General features: G+C 71.5%; 2 protein-coding genes across 3 annotated transcripts in view; one reads left to right on the top strand and one right to left on the bottom strand.

The window, feature by feature from the left end:
- Positions 1-2: 2 nt before the first annotated feature.
- CHLRE_03g176900v5 (uncharacterized protein) lies at positions 3-11,964 on the bottom strand. Of its 2 annotated transcripts, XM_043060976.1 has the most exons (9): positions 11,707-11,964; positions 10,605-10,925; positions 10,029-10,081; positions 8,381-9,678; positions 7,645-8,093; positions 7,160-7,350; positions 4,414-6,779; positions 1,197-4,163; positions 3-995 (listed from the first exon to the last, which is right to left on the bottom strand). In XM_043060976.1, the coding sequence occupies exons 1-9, from the start codon at positions 11,816-11,818 to the stop codon at positions 977-979; spliced, it is 7,776 nt and encodes a 2,591-aa protein (XP_042926106.1). In that variant the 5' UTR covers positions 11,819-11,964; the 3' UTR covers positions 3-976. The 2 variants fall into 2 exon arrangements, with proteins under 2 accessions (XP_042926106.1, XP_042926105.1); XM_043060977.1 differs by having other exon boundaries at positions 3-4,163.
- Positions 11,965-12,064: 100 nt separating this feature from the next.
- CHLRE_03g176866v5 (uncharacterized protein) overlaps positions 12,065-14,298 on the top strand; it is a 13,626-nt gene continuing 11,392 nt past the window's right edge. Inside the window, exons 1-3 of the mRNA XM_043060975.1 lie at positions 12,065-12,393; positions 12,742-13,231; positions 13,707-14,291. Of these exons, the coding sequence (XP_042926104.1) occupies positions 12,206-12,393; positions 12,742-13,231; positions 13,707-14,291 (1,263 nt within the window). The 5' untranslated portion in view covers positions 12,065-12,205. The remainder of the gene's footprint in view (positions 12,394-12,741; positions 13,232-13,706; positions 14,292-14,298) is intronic.

Below are 14,298 nucleotides of genomic sequence, written 5' to 3'. Positions count from 1 at the left end.
GCTGCACAGAACGCCTCTCGCTCCTCTCAGCAAGTCATCAACTCACAGCTGCACAGCTGCACAGCAGTAGCAGCCACATCAGCAGTAGCAGCAGTCCGCCACCACCAAGGCCCAGACAAACGCCTGCTGCCCCCCTACCCACCCCTCATCTGCCATCTGCCGCCCCCCTGCTCCTGCCAGACCGACCACACATGCATGCGCCACGCACGCACCAGTCCCGCCGCGCCCGTCCACGACTGCACCCCGAGCGGCGGCGCGGTGCTCCTACAGCCTCTATCGCTCCGCCGCCGCCGCCGCCTGCTCCCCTCCCGGCCTCACGGCCTCACCGCCTCGTATAGCCCGCAGGGTGCGCCCCCACATGTCACGGGCGCCGTGACGACCCCACCCAGACAAGCAGCACAGCCTCCATGCAGACAGTAGGTTGAGACGGCGCCGCCGGGCCGCCTCCGCGCGTGCCCCTCCAGCCAACATCCTCAAAACCGCCTCGAGCACCTCATGATACATCCACACCCTGTTCCACACCCTGTTCCACACGCACTCTTCCACACCACCACGTGTCCATCCATCCACAAACGCAATCTCCCGAGGCTTCGATCCATACATCCGGCGCAAGGACCCCAGGCAAGCGCCCACACGTCCTCCTCACTCGCCAACTTTCCACTCGACTTGCGAAAGGCAGCTGGCTGCAGTTGGCAGTTACGTAACGTACGAATGACGACGACTGTAAAGGCAGTAGTGGCATCATAGTCTTCGCTGCAGGTGCTAGATCACGAAAGAACACATATGTGCTAGCTTGCATGCGCTTCTGCCCGCGCGTTCTGGGTCGTCTTTGGCTTCCGAGCAGTCCTTCTCATCATGCGTCTCTCAATGGCGCTTGCCAGGGCGGCGCCCTCTCCACCGACATCATTTTCGTGCGATCTTCATTTCAGTCCTGTCTACATGCCGTATATCGTACATTGCCGAGGGTTGCCTGCTTCTAGCTAGGTGCACTCGTCCTGCAGGTGTGGCAGTAAGTAAGCTCACGGCAGAGGCTGCAGCTCTACAGAGAACACGCAACCGCTCTTCCCTTGGTTGTTGGACGGAACGCAAACGCCACGCACACAAAATGTCCTGGCTGCGCAAACACCACTTTGACATTGGCGGTGCGCGGCAGTCACGGCCGCACAAGAAGCGTCGCAACGGCCACTGCTGCTCACCACGCGCTAGGGTGCGGGCTCTCCTGCAGCGCGGCCGCGATCGCCGCCGTCGTCTGCGCATCCGTGGCACCGCCGCCGGCCGCGCTGCTAACTCCGGCGGCGGCGGCGGGAGCTGCATCCGTGCCGCCCCTGCCGCCAGCCGCCTCCGGCAGACGAGACTGCGGCAGCTGCGGCAGCACCAGCGGCAGCGGCGGCGGCACAAGCAGCGAAGTGACCACCGAGTGGCTTGTTGTCGGAGAGCTGGTGGCGGCAGCGGCAGTGCCGCCGCCAGACCCTGATGCCGGCAGGCCAGCAGCGGGGGGCGCGGTCGCCGCGGCAGCGGCGGCAGCAGTTGCAGCAACGGCCGCGATGGTGGCTGCGGCTGTAGCGGCCGGCGTGGCAGCAGCAGCAGCAGTAGCATCAGAGTCCGGCAGGCCGGCTGGGGCCATTGGGTGGAAGGCCGAGCGATGCGCCGGCGGCGCCGCCAGCGCTACTGCTGGCGGCGGCCCCGACAGCACCACGGGTGGCAGCAAGGGTGGCGGATTGGGCTCGACGCCCGCGGCAGCTGCCGCCGTCGCTGCGAGCCCTCCGGGGCCGCCGCCGGCGTTGGCGGCGCTGCCAGCACCGTCCGTCGGACTGGCGGCGGCTTCCACTGGGTCGCCGGCGTTGCTGCCCGGGGGACTGCCTGCCGCCGCCTGGCCGCTACCGCCACCGCCGCCACCGCCGCCAGTGTCACTGCCGCCGCCGCCGCCGCCGCCGCCGCCACTGCCGCTACCTTGCAGCGCCAGCCGCCTGCTGCTGGTCGGCGTCAGTGGCGGGTGCGGCGCGGCGTGCGTGCATGGCGGTGGGGGTGCCGCCGCCGCCGCCGTCGCCGCCGATGCTGCCGCAAGCGCTGCAGTGGTGTCGGCGGCGCATGGTCGGCTGCCGCTTGCCGCCGCCGCTGCTGACAGCGCCGCCTGCAGGAGTGCAGGGTCAGAGAAGAGCAGCCGTGTCGCCGCCGCCACCGCCGCGGGCGACATGAACGGCGGCTGTGGCAGCTGCATGGTGGGCGGCGGCGGCGGCGGCGGCGGCTGAAGTGGCTGCGGCGGTGGCGTCCCTGACGCCGCCAGCACATGCATTGACGCATCCGCGGGGCAGGACTGCGTCTGCAGCTTCAATGCAATCGGCGGCGGCGGCGGTGGCTGCGGCGGCGGCGGCGGTGGCTGCGGCGGCGGCGGCGTGAGCCGGTGATAGGACGGCTGTGCCGGCAGCAGCAGGGGCGGCTGCGGTGGTGGGTGCGAAGCGTGTAGGTGTGGCGCCAGGGGTGGCGGCTGCGGCGGCGCATACGGTGGTGGTGGTGGTGGTGGTGGTGTGACACGGCTGCTGAAGGGCAGCTCATAAGGTGGGAAGGCGGCTGTATGGGCTGCAGCAGCAGCAGCCGCCGCCGGTGGTGCTTGTGGTGGTGGCGGCGGCGGCGGCGGCGGCATGGAGCCAGCGGGAGGTTGGGCCCACGTGGCGACGCCGGATAGCTGAGCTGGAGTTGGTTGGAGCTGCAGCGGTTGCGGTTGTGGGTGCGATTGTGGCGGCGGCGCTGCGGCGGCGGCGGCTGCCGGACCATAGTGAGGACGCGGCAGCGGCGGCGGCAACTGGTGGTGGCTGTGCTGGTGGTGGTCGTGGCTGTGCTGCTGGTAGCTGAGCGCTTCTGGCGCACCGCCGCCGCTGCTCCCACGTCCACCGGCGCCCGGCGGCGGAAGCATCCCCGTCGAGTACTGCGGCGGCGGCGGCGGCGGCTGCTGCTGTGCCGGTTGGTAGTTCTGGAAGGAGACGGAGGCCCTACGGGGGTCTCGGTTGGGACCGCCGCCGCCGCCGCCGTCAGCGCCGCCGGCCTCCGCTCCAAGCCCGCCCGTGCCGCTGCCACTGCCGCCACCGCTGCCTGACGCATTGCCGCTGCCGGCGCCGCCAGACGCCGTCGCCAGCAGCGGCGGGGGCGCCATCTGCGGCGGCTGCGGCGGCTGTGGCGGCTGTGGCGGCTGTGGCGGCGGCTGCGGCGGCTGCGGCGGCGGCGCAAACCCGCTCATCAACACACCTCCCGACCTGCCTACAGGCGGCGGCGGCGGTTGGAGGTACGAGCCTGGCGCCGCCACCGGCACGTAACCGCCGCCGCCGTGCAGCACGGGACTGAACAGTACCGCCTTGTACGTCAAGCCCCGTACGGCGACGGTTGCCAGGTAACCGCAACTGAAAACGCCGTCGACCTCGCCCTCCAGCGGGGCGCCCAGCACGTCAATCGGCGCCGTTGGCGGTTGGTACGGCTGCGGCGGCCCGGCGGTTGGCGGCGGTTGAGGTGCCGCCGCCAGCACGTGATGGTAACCGCTGCCGCCGCCGCCGCCGCCAACCGAAGCGCCGTCGCTGCCGCTGCGGAGGGCGCCGAGGTGCCAGTCCTGCGGAACCCCGCCGCCGCCGCCGCCGCCGCCGTACGTGTTGGGCTCCGGCTGGACACCAGGGGGGTGCGACAGCGTGTGGCGGCGGCGGGCCGCCGGCGGCGGCTGCGGCGGCTGCGGCGGCGGCTGCGATGGGTCATGGGGACCGGCGGCAGAGGCGGCGGCGGCGGCAGAGGCGGCGGCGGCGCCTTCCGCTGCGCCTGCCGCCGCTGCCGTGCTGCCGGGGCGGTACGGTGGGTACACGTGCGGGTAGGGCTGTGCGGCGGGGGGGCTGCTGTGCGGCCCCGGCCCCGGCCCCAGCCCCGGACCCAGCCCTGACTGTGGGTGGAACAGCTGCAGTGGCGGCAGAGGCGGCGGTGGTGGCGGCGGCGGCATGTCGCCTGGGCCAGTCGGCCCAGGACCGTGCGCGTGGACGTGTGCATGGTGCGGTTCGATCAAGACCGGAGACAGTAACGATGGAGGGGGAGCCGATAGCAGGGGCTGCGGCGGCGGCGGCGGCGGCGGCGATGGCTGCGGCTGTTGCTGGCGGCCTGCTCCGGCCGCTGCCGGTTCGGAGCGCCGTCGCTTCCTGTGCACACGAGGGCAGAGGGAGGCAGAGGACCGCCGCACGTGATGACGCAGGCAGAGGCCGGCAGATGGCAGGTTCACATGCAGATGGCAGGTTCACATGCAGATGGCAGGTTCACATGCTCCATGGGGCGGCACATGAACTGTGCCGGAGCTCATCAAGCACCTGCTGTCAGCCCCATCACTAAGCCCGCCCAAACCCCAACTTCCAGCCCCCAACCCCCAACCACCAAAACCCAGCCCCAACTCACGCCGCCGGTGCGCCACCACCACCACCCGTGCCGCCGCCGCCCTCAGCCACGCCGCGGGCCGCCTCGTGCCTGCCAGCGCCCTGCCCCACCGCCGCCGCCGCCGCCGCCGCTTCCACCCTCGCCGCCGCCGCCACCGTGGCTGCCGCCGCCGACGCCGCCGCCACCGTGGCCGCTGCCACCGCCGACGCGGCGTTGAACCGCTCCGCCTGCAGCTCGTATGCGGCCCGCTGCTCCGGCGGCAGCTCCGCCCACGCCACCCGCATGTGCCGGGCCAGCGCTGACGTGTCCTGCCGCCGCATCAGCTCCACCAGCGCGCTGGCGGCGGCGGCGGTGGTGGTGGCGGCGCCGCCGGCGCCGCCGCCGAGCAGCGGCGGCGGCAGCAGCACCGGCGGCGGCGGCACGCCGTCTGGCGATGCTGCCGCGGCGCCTGCTGGTGACGGTTGTTGTTGTTGTTGTTGCTGCTGTTGCTGCTGCTGTTGTTGCTGCTGTTGCTGTTGCAGGGAGATGGTGGCGTGCAGGCGGTGTTGTATGTCGGCCGCCATCACGAGCAGCCCGTTCAGCCGCGGGAGGCCAGCGGCGGCGGCGGCGGCGCCCGGCGGCAGCGGCGGCGGCGCCGCCGCCGGCTGGGGCAGCGGTGAGGCGGCTGCCGGCGGCGTTGGCGTGCGGCGTCCGCAGGCCGGTGACGTGGTGGTGCGGCGGCGGCGGACACCCGTGAGCGCGGGGTGGGTCGGCGGGTCGAACGGCGTCAGCATGGTGACGCCGCCGCCGGCAGCGCCGCCACCGGCGCCGCCATGGCTTGGGATCTCCTCGGCAGCAAGCGCCACGTCTGCTGCCGCAGTCGCGAACGGCGAGTGCTGTCGCAGGGGTGGCTGCAGCCCGGCGGCGGCGCCGCCGCCGCCAGCACCACCCCCACCACCACCCCCAGCGCCCGACCACGTCGCCCGCCGAGCCGGCGCCGTGTGCTGAGTCAGCGACGGCTGCGTCAGCTGCGGTTGGCCTGGTGATGTCGGCGGCGGTTGTTGCGGGCCCGACAACGGCGACACCAGGCGGCGCGGCGTGCGGCCGGCGGCCGCTACCCCCGCCAGTCCGCCACCACTGCCGCCGCCACTGCCGCCGCCACGGAGTAGCCGCCGCTGCTGGTTGTGTGCCTGCTGCCGCCGCTGCCGCTCCGCCCACCGCTCTGAAGCCTCCCGCACAATGTCAGCGTCTGCCGCCTCGGCCGCCGCCGCCGTCGCCGCCGGCGTGCCGCTGCGCTGCTGCCGCACCCCGGCCTGCGATGCCACCATCGCGGCTTCGGCTGCTGCTGCTGCCTTGACTTGCCCCACAACTGCTGATTGGACACCCTCCGCTCGCTCAGCCGCCGCCGCCGCCGCCAGCGGCTCGCCGGCCCTCGCCGCCACAGCGGCGGCGGCGCCGGCGGCGGCAACAGCCGCTTTGTTGGCGTCGGTGTCATCGGCGTCAATGTCGGCGTCATCGGACAGGCGGCGGCGGCGGCGTGGCGGCGGCTTGGCGGCGGGCGACCGGGGGCCGTGCACGCCGTCGCCGTGGCCACCAAAGCCGCCGCAGTCACCGGTTTCATCACCATCATCGTCGATGCCTGGATCTCTGCCGCGGCGCTGACTCAGCGTCAGGTGTGGCGACAAGGCAGGATGTGCCTCATCAGAATCCATGAGAGTGACGGCGGCGGCGCCGTCGGCACTGCCATCGGCCGCCGCCGCCGCGGCGGCAGCGGCCAGTTCCATCAACGCCTCCGCCGCCGCGCTGCCGTCGCCGTCACCGCTGCACCCGGCGCCGCTACTGGCACCGGCGCTCGCGTCGCGTGAGGCGGCCGCCGCCGCCAACGCCTGCAGCCGCCGCAGGGGCAGAATGTCGCCGCCGCCGCCACTACTACCGCAGCCGCCGTCATCGTCGCCTTCTATGCCATCCATCCGGTCCGGCGGCTGCCGCCCCTCCTGCTGTCCATCGTGCCACTGCTGCTGCTGTTGATGATATCGCTGTTCCAGCACCTCTGCAGCAGCGGCGTCACTGCTGCCACCGACGGCGGCGGCGTGTGGCGGCTGCTGCGCCGGGTACTGCCCATGCCCCTCTTGCCCGTGCCCCTCCCCATGCTCGTGCCACTCCGCCGCCGCCCGTATGCCGCCGCCCAGCACGCCGCCACGGCTGCGTGCCCCCGCTACCGGCTGTAGCGGCTGTAGCGGCTGTAGCGGCTGTAGCGGCTGTAGCGGCTGTGGCGGCTGTGGCGGCTGCAGCAGGTATGCCGCCGCCGCCGCCGGGTCAGCGTGTACGACACCCCCGGCAAGGGCCAGGCGGGTGGCGGCGGCGAGGCGCTGGGCCTCGGCCGCCGCTGCGGCGGCTGGCAGCGGGTGCTGCGTGCGGGTGGCAGGTGCGGCATGCGTGATGCGGTGAGTGCCGTGGCATGGAAGTGTGCGGGTGCGGGTCCGTGCGCGGGTGCGTGCGCGGGGGCGGGTGCGGGTGCGGGTGCGGCTTGCACTGATTGGCTGTATTAGTAATACGCAGGCCGCAGGTTGCAGCCAGCGTCCCCTCCCCCCTGCACTCATGCCCAGACATCCAGCTGACGCCCTCATCCACACGAGCACACCGCCACAGCCCAGCCACACCACCCGCCACCGCGGCGATGCCCCACGCCACTCCACGTGCAACCTCCCGCCCACAACACACCATTCAACCACTACTACCACCACCAACACCACTACCACCAGTTCAGCGCACGATGCACCCAACACACCTTGGACACCAGAATGATCTCGGGCGGCAGCGGCTGCCGCCGGTCGCCAAGGCCGCCAAAGCTGTAGATTAACAGAGCCTCATCCCCGGAGCCACTGCCACCGCCACCCGCACAGCCGCCACCGCCGCCGCCGCCGCCACCGCCGCCGCCGCCGCCGCAGGGCACTCCCACCAGGCTGTGGCCGTAGCGGCCTGGGGGCAGCGGGACAGGAGGTGGGTGGGGTGGGACTCATGGGAGGTGGCAACATTGGGGTCGCGGCCGGGTCTCACGTGTGGTCCAGCCCACCACCTGCTCACCTACGCCACCTCCACCTCCCTGGCACTCTCGGCCCATTCCAACAACGACATACACATACACGCAGCACCCACGCCCTGTGTGCCCAACACCCCATTCCCATGTCCTCGGCCCCGTGTTGTGCCCAACCGCCCAACCGCCGCGCGCGCCCAACCGCCCAACCGCCTAACCGCCCAACCGCCCAACCGCACCTGCCACCCGCTGCCCCGGCGGCGCCTGCAGCCGCAGCCACAGCACCTGGTCCGGCCCCAGCCCCAGCGCCTCGTCAGGCCCCACGCCGCACACCCACACGTCACCCAGCGCCGTGCCCCGCCCGTCCCGCCCGCCGCACAGCAACAGCTGTGAGCCCGACAGAGCTACAGCCGAGTGCAGGGTGCGGGGGCAGGGCACAGCGGGCGCGGGCGCGGGTGCTACAGCCACTGCTGGTGCTGCTGGTGCGGGTGCTACTGCCGGTGCGGCTGCTGCTACTGCCGGGTGTGGCGCGGTGCCGGGGAAGCCGGTGGTGACGGTGGGCGGCCCGGCTGCTGCTGCTGCGGGAGGAGGTGGTGGCGGCGGCGGCGGCGGCGGACCGAAGGCTGTGGGCTGCAGCCGTGTCCATGTGCAGTCACGCGGGTCGAAACGCCACAGGTCGCCGAGCAGGCTGCGACACAACACAGGCGGAGGGAGATGGGGCAGGAGGGGAGTCAGGGAGCAGGACGCACGGAAAAGAGAGAGGGACGAAGGTGTTTGCGGAAGGTCATGGGCTGTAGGCGGGTGGGAAGTCATCGCCTGTCCCAAGCACGCGGACACGTGCGCGCTCACATACCGGTCACACATGCACGCACACAGCGTCGGCCCTTGTGGCTTTCCTGACACATGCACACATGCACACACACACACACACACACACACACACACACACACACACACACACACACACACACACACCTGCCGTCCGCCCCCTCGCCGCCAAACACCAGGATACAGCCACCCAGCGCTGTGGCCGTGTGGCCGCGCCGCCGCGGCGGAGCCGCCGCCGAGGCCGCCGCCACGCCGCCACCAGCCGCCACGCCGCCAGCCGCCACGCCACCAGCCGCCACGCCGCCAGCTGCAGCAGCTGCAGCCGTAGCTGCAGCTGCAGCTGCTACAGCCGCCTCGTCCGAGTACAGCTGGTCCAGCCGCGCCGCCACGAGGTCCAGGCACCACACGTCCCCAAGCAGTACCGGGCCTGTGGAGGCGGCTGTAGCAGGCGGCTGCAGGCCGCCTGCGGCGGCGGCGCCGCCGCCGGCTGTAGCACCAGCAGGAGCCGGGGGACCCCCAGAGCTGCTGGCGGCCGCGGCTGTAGCCGAGTCTGTAGCGGCCGCGGCGGCGGCGGGCGCGTGCGGCGGTGCGGGGTCGTCGGCTGCGGGCTGGCCGCCGCTGCTGACGGTGGCGGGCTGCGGCGCAGGCGCCGCAGGCAGATGCGGCTGTTGCTTGTGCTGATGCAGTGGAAGCGGCTGCGGCTGCGCCTGCTGCCCTGCTGTTTGCATCGAGGACCGCAGCGGTCCACCACTCGCAGACACAGAGCCGGCGCCGCCAGTGGACAGGCGCCGTGGCGGCGGCGGCTGTTGTGGCGGATGCATTTGCGCCGCCGCCGATGCCGCCGCCGCCGTGGCGGCGCTGGCGGTATGCACGGCGCCGATGCTGCCGCCGCCGCTGCTGGGCCGGGTGGTGGCACTGGAGCCAACTGAGGCCTCACATGCCGCCGCCGCCGCAGCCGCCACCTCCTCTTTGACGCGCACCCGCGGCGGCGGCGGCGGCGGTGTAAACGGCGGCAACTGCAGCGGCTGGTGCTGGTGCTGGTGCTGAGGCTCAACACCGGATGCAGCCATAGAGGCAGCATCAGCCGCCGCCGCCGCCGCCAGAGCGCCACCCTCAAAGAATGCAGCTTGCGGCGGGCCCGCGAGCAGCGGCGGCGGCGCAGCCGCCGCCGCCGCCGCCCCAACCTCCGTCCCGCGACTTACCCCGTCCTCTCCTCCCGCTGCTCCGCCGGCGCCAGCCGGCCCTGCTGCCGGCGGCCCTGCTGCCGGCGGCCCTGCTGCCGGCGGCCCTGCTGCCGGCGGCGCGGGTAGCGGGTCCGCCTCGCCTCCCAGTATGTAGATGCGGCTGCCCAGCGCGCACAGGGCGTGTGCGGCGCGGGGCGGCACGGGGTTGCTGGCGGCGGTGACCATGGACCAGGATCGGCCTGACAGCGAGTAGACGTAGATCTGGCGGGGAGGAGGTTGGGAGGTTACACTAGGGCGGTAGGACCCCGGCCCGCGGTCAAGGGGGTTCAAGAGTGTGCTGGGCTGCACTGCAATGGGGGAGGATGGAGGAGGAGGAGAAAGAGGAGGTGGAGGTGAAGGAGGTGAAGGAGGAGGAGGAGGAGGAGGAGGAGGAGGAGGAGGGCAATGCCGCGCTTCCCACTCACGCACTGACGGCCACTCACTACAGTTCAAGTCCTCACATCCACACACGCACACACGCACACACGCACCCACAGAACACACACCACAACACAACACAACACACACACACACACGAAGTAAGCAGGTGACCACCCCGCCGCTTCACTCACGTCGTTGCGCACTCCGGCCTCGTCGCGCCCTCCCACCACGAACAGCCGGTCACCTGCAGGGGGCAGGTGCAGGCGCAGGTGCAGGTGCAGGCGGTGGGGGGTGGGGGTGGGGCGGAGGGGGGCCCGGGGAGGGCCGCGAGCGGGTTTGCGACCAGATTGGATTTGGAAGCACTGGGTGGAAGAGGGGAAGCAAAGGAAGCGGCCTGACAGGCGACACAGCGCCAAGGCTTGGTCGCCGCCGACGCCAAGGCGCATGTGCCGGAGCACCGTGGCCTGACGGCGTGATGGCGTGGGAACACGTACGGGTCGCAGCTGTCCCCACACCCTGAAACCGTCCCGGTGTGGCAACATAATGGCAGTGGCACCCCAAGCAAGCAGGCACCCCGCCCAAACCAAGCCGCCACGCTTCTCCTCACACTTTCCACATCGAGCCGCGACTGGAACCCACCCAGCCCCCCAGCCCCCCGGCCCCCTCTATTGCATTGGGTTTGGTTTAGTTTGGGCTACAAGCCTACAACCCCCCACGCAAGCCCCCCCATGCCACCCCCCAAAGCGCCCCCGCCCCTCCCTGCCCACCTGTCAGCGCCGTGCCGAAGCCGCTGCGGGCGGGCGGCGGCACGCCCTCCCCCGCCAGCGCCACACGCCCGCACGCCCACGCCACGCTGTGCCCCGCGCCCCGCAGCCGCCACACCCCCAGGCTGCCACCCTCGCAGCCCACGCACAGCACCCGCGATCGGGGGGCTGTAGCAGCACTGCCGGAGGCTGTAGCAGCACTGCCGTGGGCTGTAGCAGCACCGGGGGCGGCGGCTGTAGCTCCGCCCGCGCCGTTGGCTTGGTGCCGCTGTGGGTCGTCGTCGTCATTGTCGTCTGCAGCGGCGGCGGACTCGGGCGGAGCGACTGCAGGGCGGGGTTGGGGCGAGGTGGGTTGGGGTGGATTTGGGCTGGGGTTGGGGCGTGTGTGGGGCCGTGGGGGTAAGAGGATAGGGGTGGCAGGCTCGGTGGTTGGTTGCCTGGCAGGCCGCTTGGAGGGGGGCATAGGACGCAGCGCTCTCGCCCACAAACTCCTCTCACTAGCACTAGCTCCCGCACACATCTCACGGCCGTGACGCTGGGGCATGCGGCGGCAGCAGCAGCATCCCCCACTAGCCTGGGGAGCTGCTGGGCGTCTGGGCGGTGAGACATGAAGGGGCCCGGGCGCAACAGCCCACCACGGAGGTGCCGAGGCCTCGGGCCTGACACACCCACCCCGTGCCCACCATAGGAGTTGTAACCATTACCCCGCCTGCGCTCGCGCCACGCTCGCCTCGCGCTCTCCCAGCCCCCCGTTCTAGCCTGCTGCTGCGCCACCCCCGCGCCTCGGGGCGGCGGGGGCGGTGGTGGGACACGCAAACCCTGGCCAAGGTCCCTCACGTCCCGGCGACCCGCGGGATCAAGCGACGTGCCCCGCCCGCACAGGCCGCGCCACCCGCGCCCCTCGAGGCGCGCGCCAGCGCCCTACTAGCAGCCCGAGCTTTGGCAGTGCGGGGCGCGGCGGCGCGGTACCGCGGGGCGGCGGTGTGCGCGGCGGCTCCCCCGAGTGGGGCCGCGTTGACCGGTGCTCGCCGTCGAGGAGGCACGGACACACGGTACTCTGACCGACCCAGACCGGCCCGCGCTTTTTGGATACCAACGAGCTCACCGACGGCTTGGAGGTGCGTGGCGCTGGAGAGGGCGGCTCCCTCCGACCCCAGCAGCACCAGCGGCTGCGCCCAGGCCCAGCCTAGCGCCGGTGAGGCGTAGCTCGGCGCCATGTCGACATCGATGGTAACGGTTTCCGCGGGCTCGCTGTCGTCTGGATTCATGGTGCGGAATAGGGTAATTGGGCCATCCGGTCAAAGTGAGGAGGTATATTGTGGGTGCGGTGGGGATATGCATTAGGCTTGACCGCGTCAATGCCTGAGAGGGGGGGGCGGGGGCAGCTGACTTTGAAAAACTCTTGGAATCTCGGCGGATGCGTCCACACACACACGCTTGACTCAGCCCAAACTAGGGCTTTTCCTAACCTTGTAGAATAGCGATAATTGCCCGAGCGTGCCTCGTCTTGCCTCGCGCGCTCGCTGCCTCGGTGGCCATCGCCACCGAGAACGCCCGTCCGAACACGTCAGTACAACGCCAGACAAGTTTTAGCCATGGACATAATGGAGTCTGCTCCGACAGTTACATTCGATGACCTTGACGATGCAACCGTGAAATGCATTTTATCGCGCCTGGGCTCGACCGACCTGCGCAACACCGCGACCCTGCTCAGCAAGCGCTTCTACCGGCTGTGCAAGGAGCCGCCCGGCGCAACTGGAGGCGTCTGGAACCTGCTGGAAATCAACGTCGCGTAAGCAGTTCCGGCGTCAGATAGGTCGTGCGCATGTCGGGTCCGGCGGGAAAGGGCCAACGCGCTGGAACAAATGGGGCAAGCACGACCAAGATACTTGTGCATGTGAGGTGGGGAACATCAGGTTGGGTTGGAGCTGGGTGAACGGAGGGGCAGCAACACGACGGGCACGGCCCTTTCACTGGTACGACGCCACGTCAGACGGTACCACCATACCCGCCCCCGCTGCCAGTACCCGCCCAGTTTATCGTCTTAGTTGCGTTTGGTATCGACGAAAGAACAGACACCCCCACCCATGCCCATTCACCTAAGCCTGGATTTGAGTGACCTTCCCTTCACCCCTCACAGCCATGAGACACTGCACCCACGCGGCCGCGGCGCGCCGCCACCTCCACCACCTCCGCCACCACCCACCACCCGTACCGCCTCTAGCTCCGACCCCGGCCCGCCCGGGGCCCACACCGCCAGCAGTCGCGGCAGCAGCAGCAGCCCAGCCGCCTACCACAGCCAACCCCACCTCAGCCCAGCCCCCACCCACCAGCCCCACAACCAGCCCCACAACCACCTAGACCACACCCACCTCAGCCGGAGCCGCGGCCACTTCGCCCGCGGCCGCCACGGCGCCGCCGGCGGCCCCCGCCGGCGGGCCTTCCTGTCCCGGTCGTGTGTGGGCCGCTGGCTGGTGCCGTACCACGACCAGGTTACGGCGCTGCACGTGTCGCACACCGAGCTGCGAAGCACTGTGGTGCCGGTGGTGGCGGCGGCGGGCGGCGGCGGCAGAGGGGCGGGCGGGTGGCGTGGCGGCGGCGGCGGTGGGGGCATGCGGCACGATCTGCAGGTGGGTCTGACGTCAAACACACGCATGGGGCGGGGTGGGGCGGTGGTGGGGTTAAAGGGGTTGCACTCCGCAAGGCCGCCTTTCCATTTGAGGGCTGTGAGGCAGGTTCCTCCGCACCGGACCAGAACAGTGCACTGGTGCATGCATGGGGTTGGGCCGTGCCCGGCATGTGTGCTGCCATGCGGTCATATGCAAGGAGTGGGTTGGGGCGGGGTGGGGGTGCTCGTGTGCGGTGGCCACACCTCCCTCACGGCCTCAGCAGCTCGCTGCCTGTGGCGCTCGCGCCCTCCGCCCCGCCCGCTTCGTCCGCACCCTAGGGGCTGCCTTTGCCGATCACTTATGGGGCCTCTCAATGTTTGGAACTGCAGCTGACTGCCGTACGCCCTCTCCGGCCGTCACCGCCATCCATGCACATGCTCTTCCTCCCACGTCTTCACCCTCCCCACGCCCCTCCTCCCACCCCCCACCCGCCCAGCCCGAGGACCTGGCCTCCCTGCTGGCCTCCCTGCCCCGCCTGCAAGAGCTGGTGCTGCGCTCCGCCTCCGACCTGCTGCCGGACCCCGGAGCGCTGATGCAGCTACAGCCGCTACAGCCGCTACAGCCGCCAGCGACACAGCCGCAGAACCAAGAGGAGGGGGAAGCGGACGAGGGGGACGGGGAGGCGGAGGAGGGGCAGCAGTGGCCGCCTCTGCAGCCGCGGCCGCCGCTGCTACAGCCGCTGCCCGCGCTGCCGCTGGCGGCGCGGCTGCGGCGGTTGGCGCTGCTCCAGACCGGCTACTGCCTGCGCTCCTCGCCGCCGACCCCTGCCGCCCGGGCGCTGCCCGCCGCGCTCGGAGCAGGCGGGGCTGTAGCACCGGCTGCAGCCGCAGCGGCGGCGGCAGCAGCAGCGGCAGTAGCAGCCGCGAGGCTGCAGGCGGAGGAGGAGCCCTCGCAGCTGCCGGGTGTGTCGGCGCTGGGCGGGCTGACGGGTCTCACGAGTCTGGAGCTGGGTGTGGAGCCGGCCAGTGCGGAGGGGCTGGGGCGGCTGCCGGAGGCGTGGAGCGGGCTGACGGCGCTGACGGTGGGAG

Source organism: Chlamydomonas reinhardtii, chromosome 3, assembly GCF_000002595.2.
Source record: "Chlamydomonas reinhardtii strain CC-503 cw92 mt+ chromosome 3, whole genome shotgun sequence".
Lineage (NCBI taxonomy): Eukaryota > Viridiplantae > Chlorophyta > Chlorophyceae > Chlamydomonadales > Chlamydomonadaceae > Chlamydomonas > Chlamydomonas reinhardtii.
This window is presented reverse-complemented; position numbering and strand designations above follow the sequence as displayed.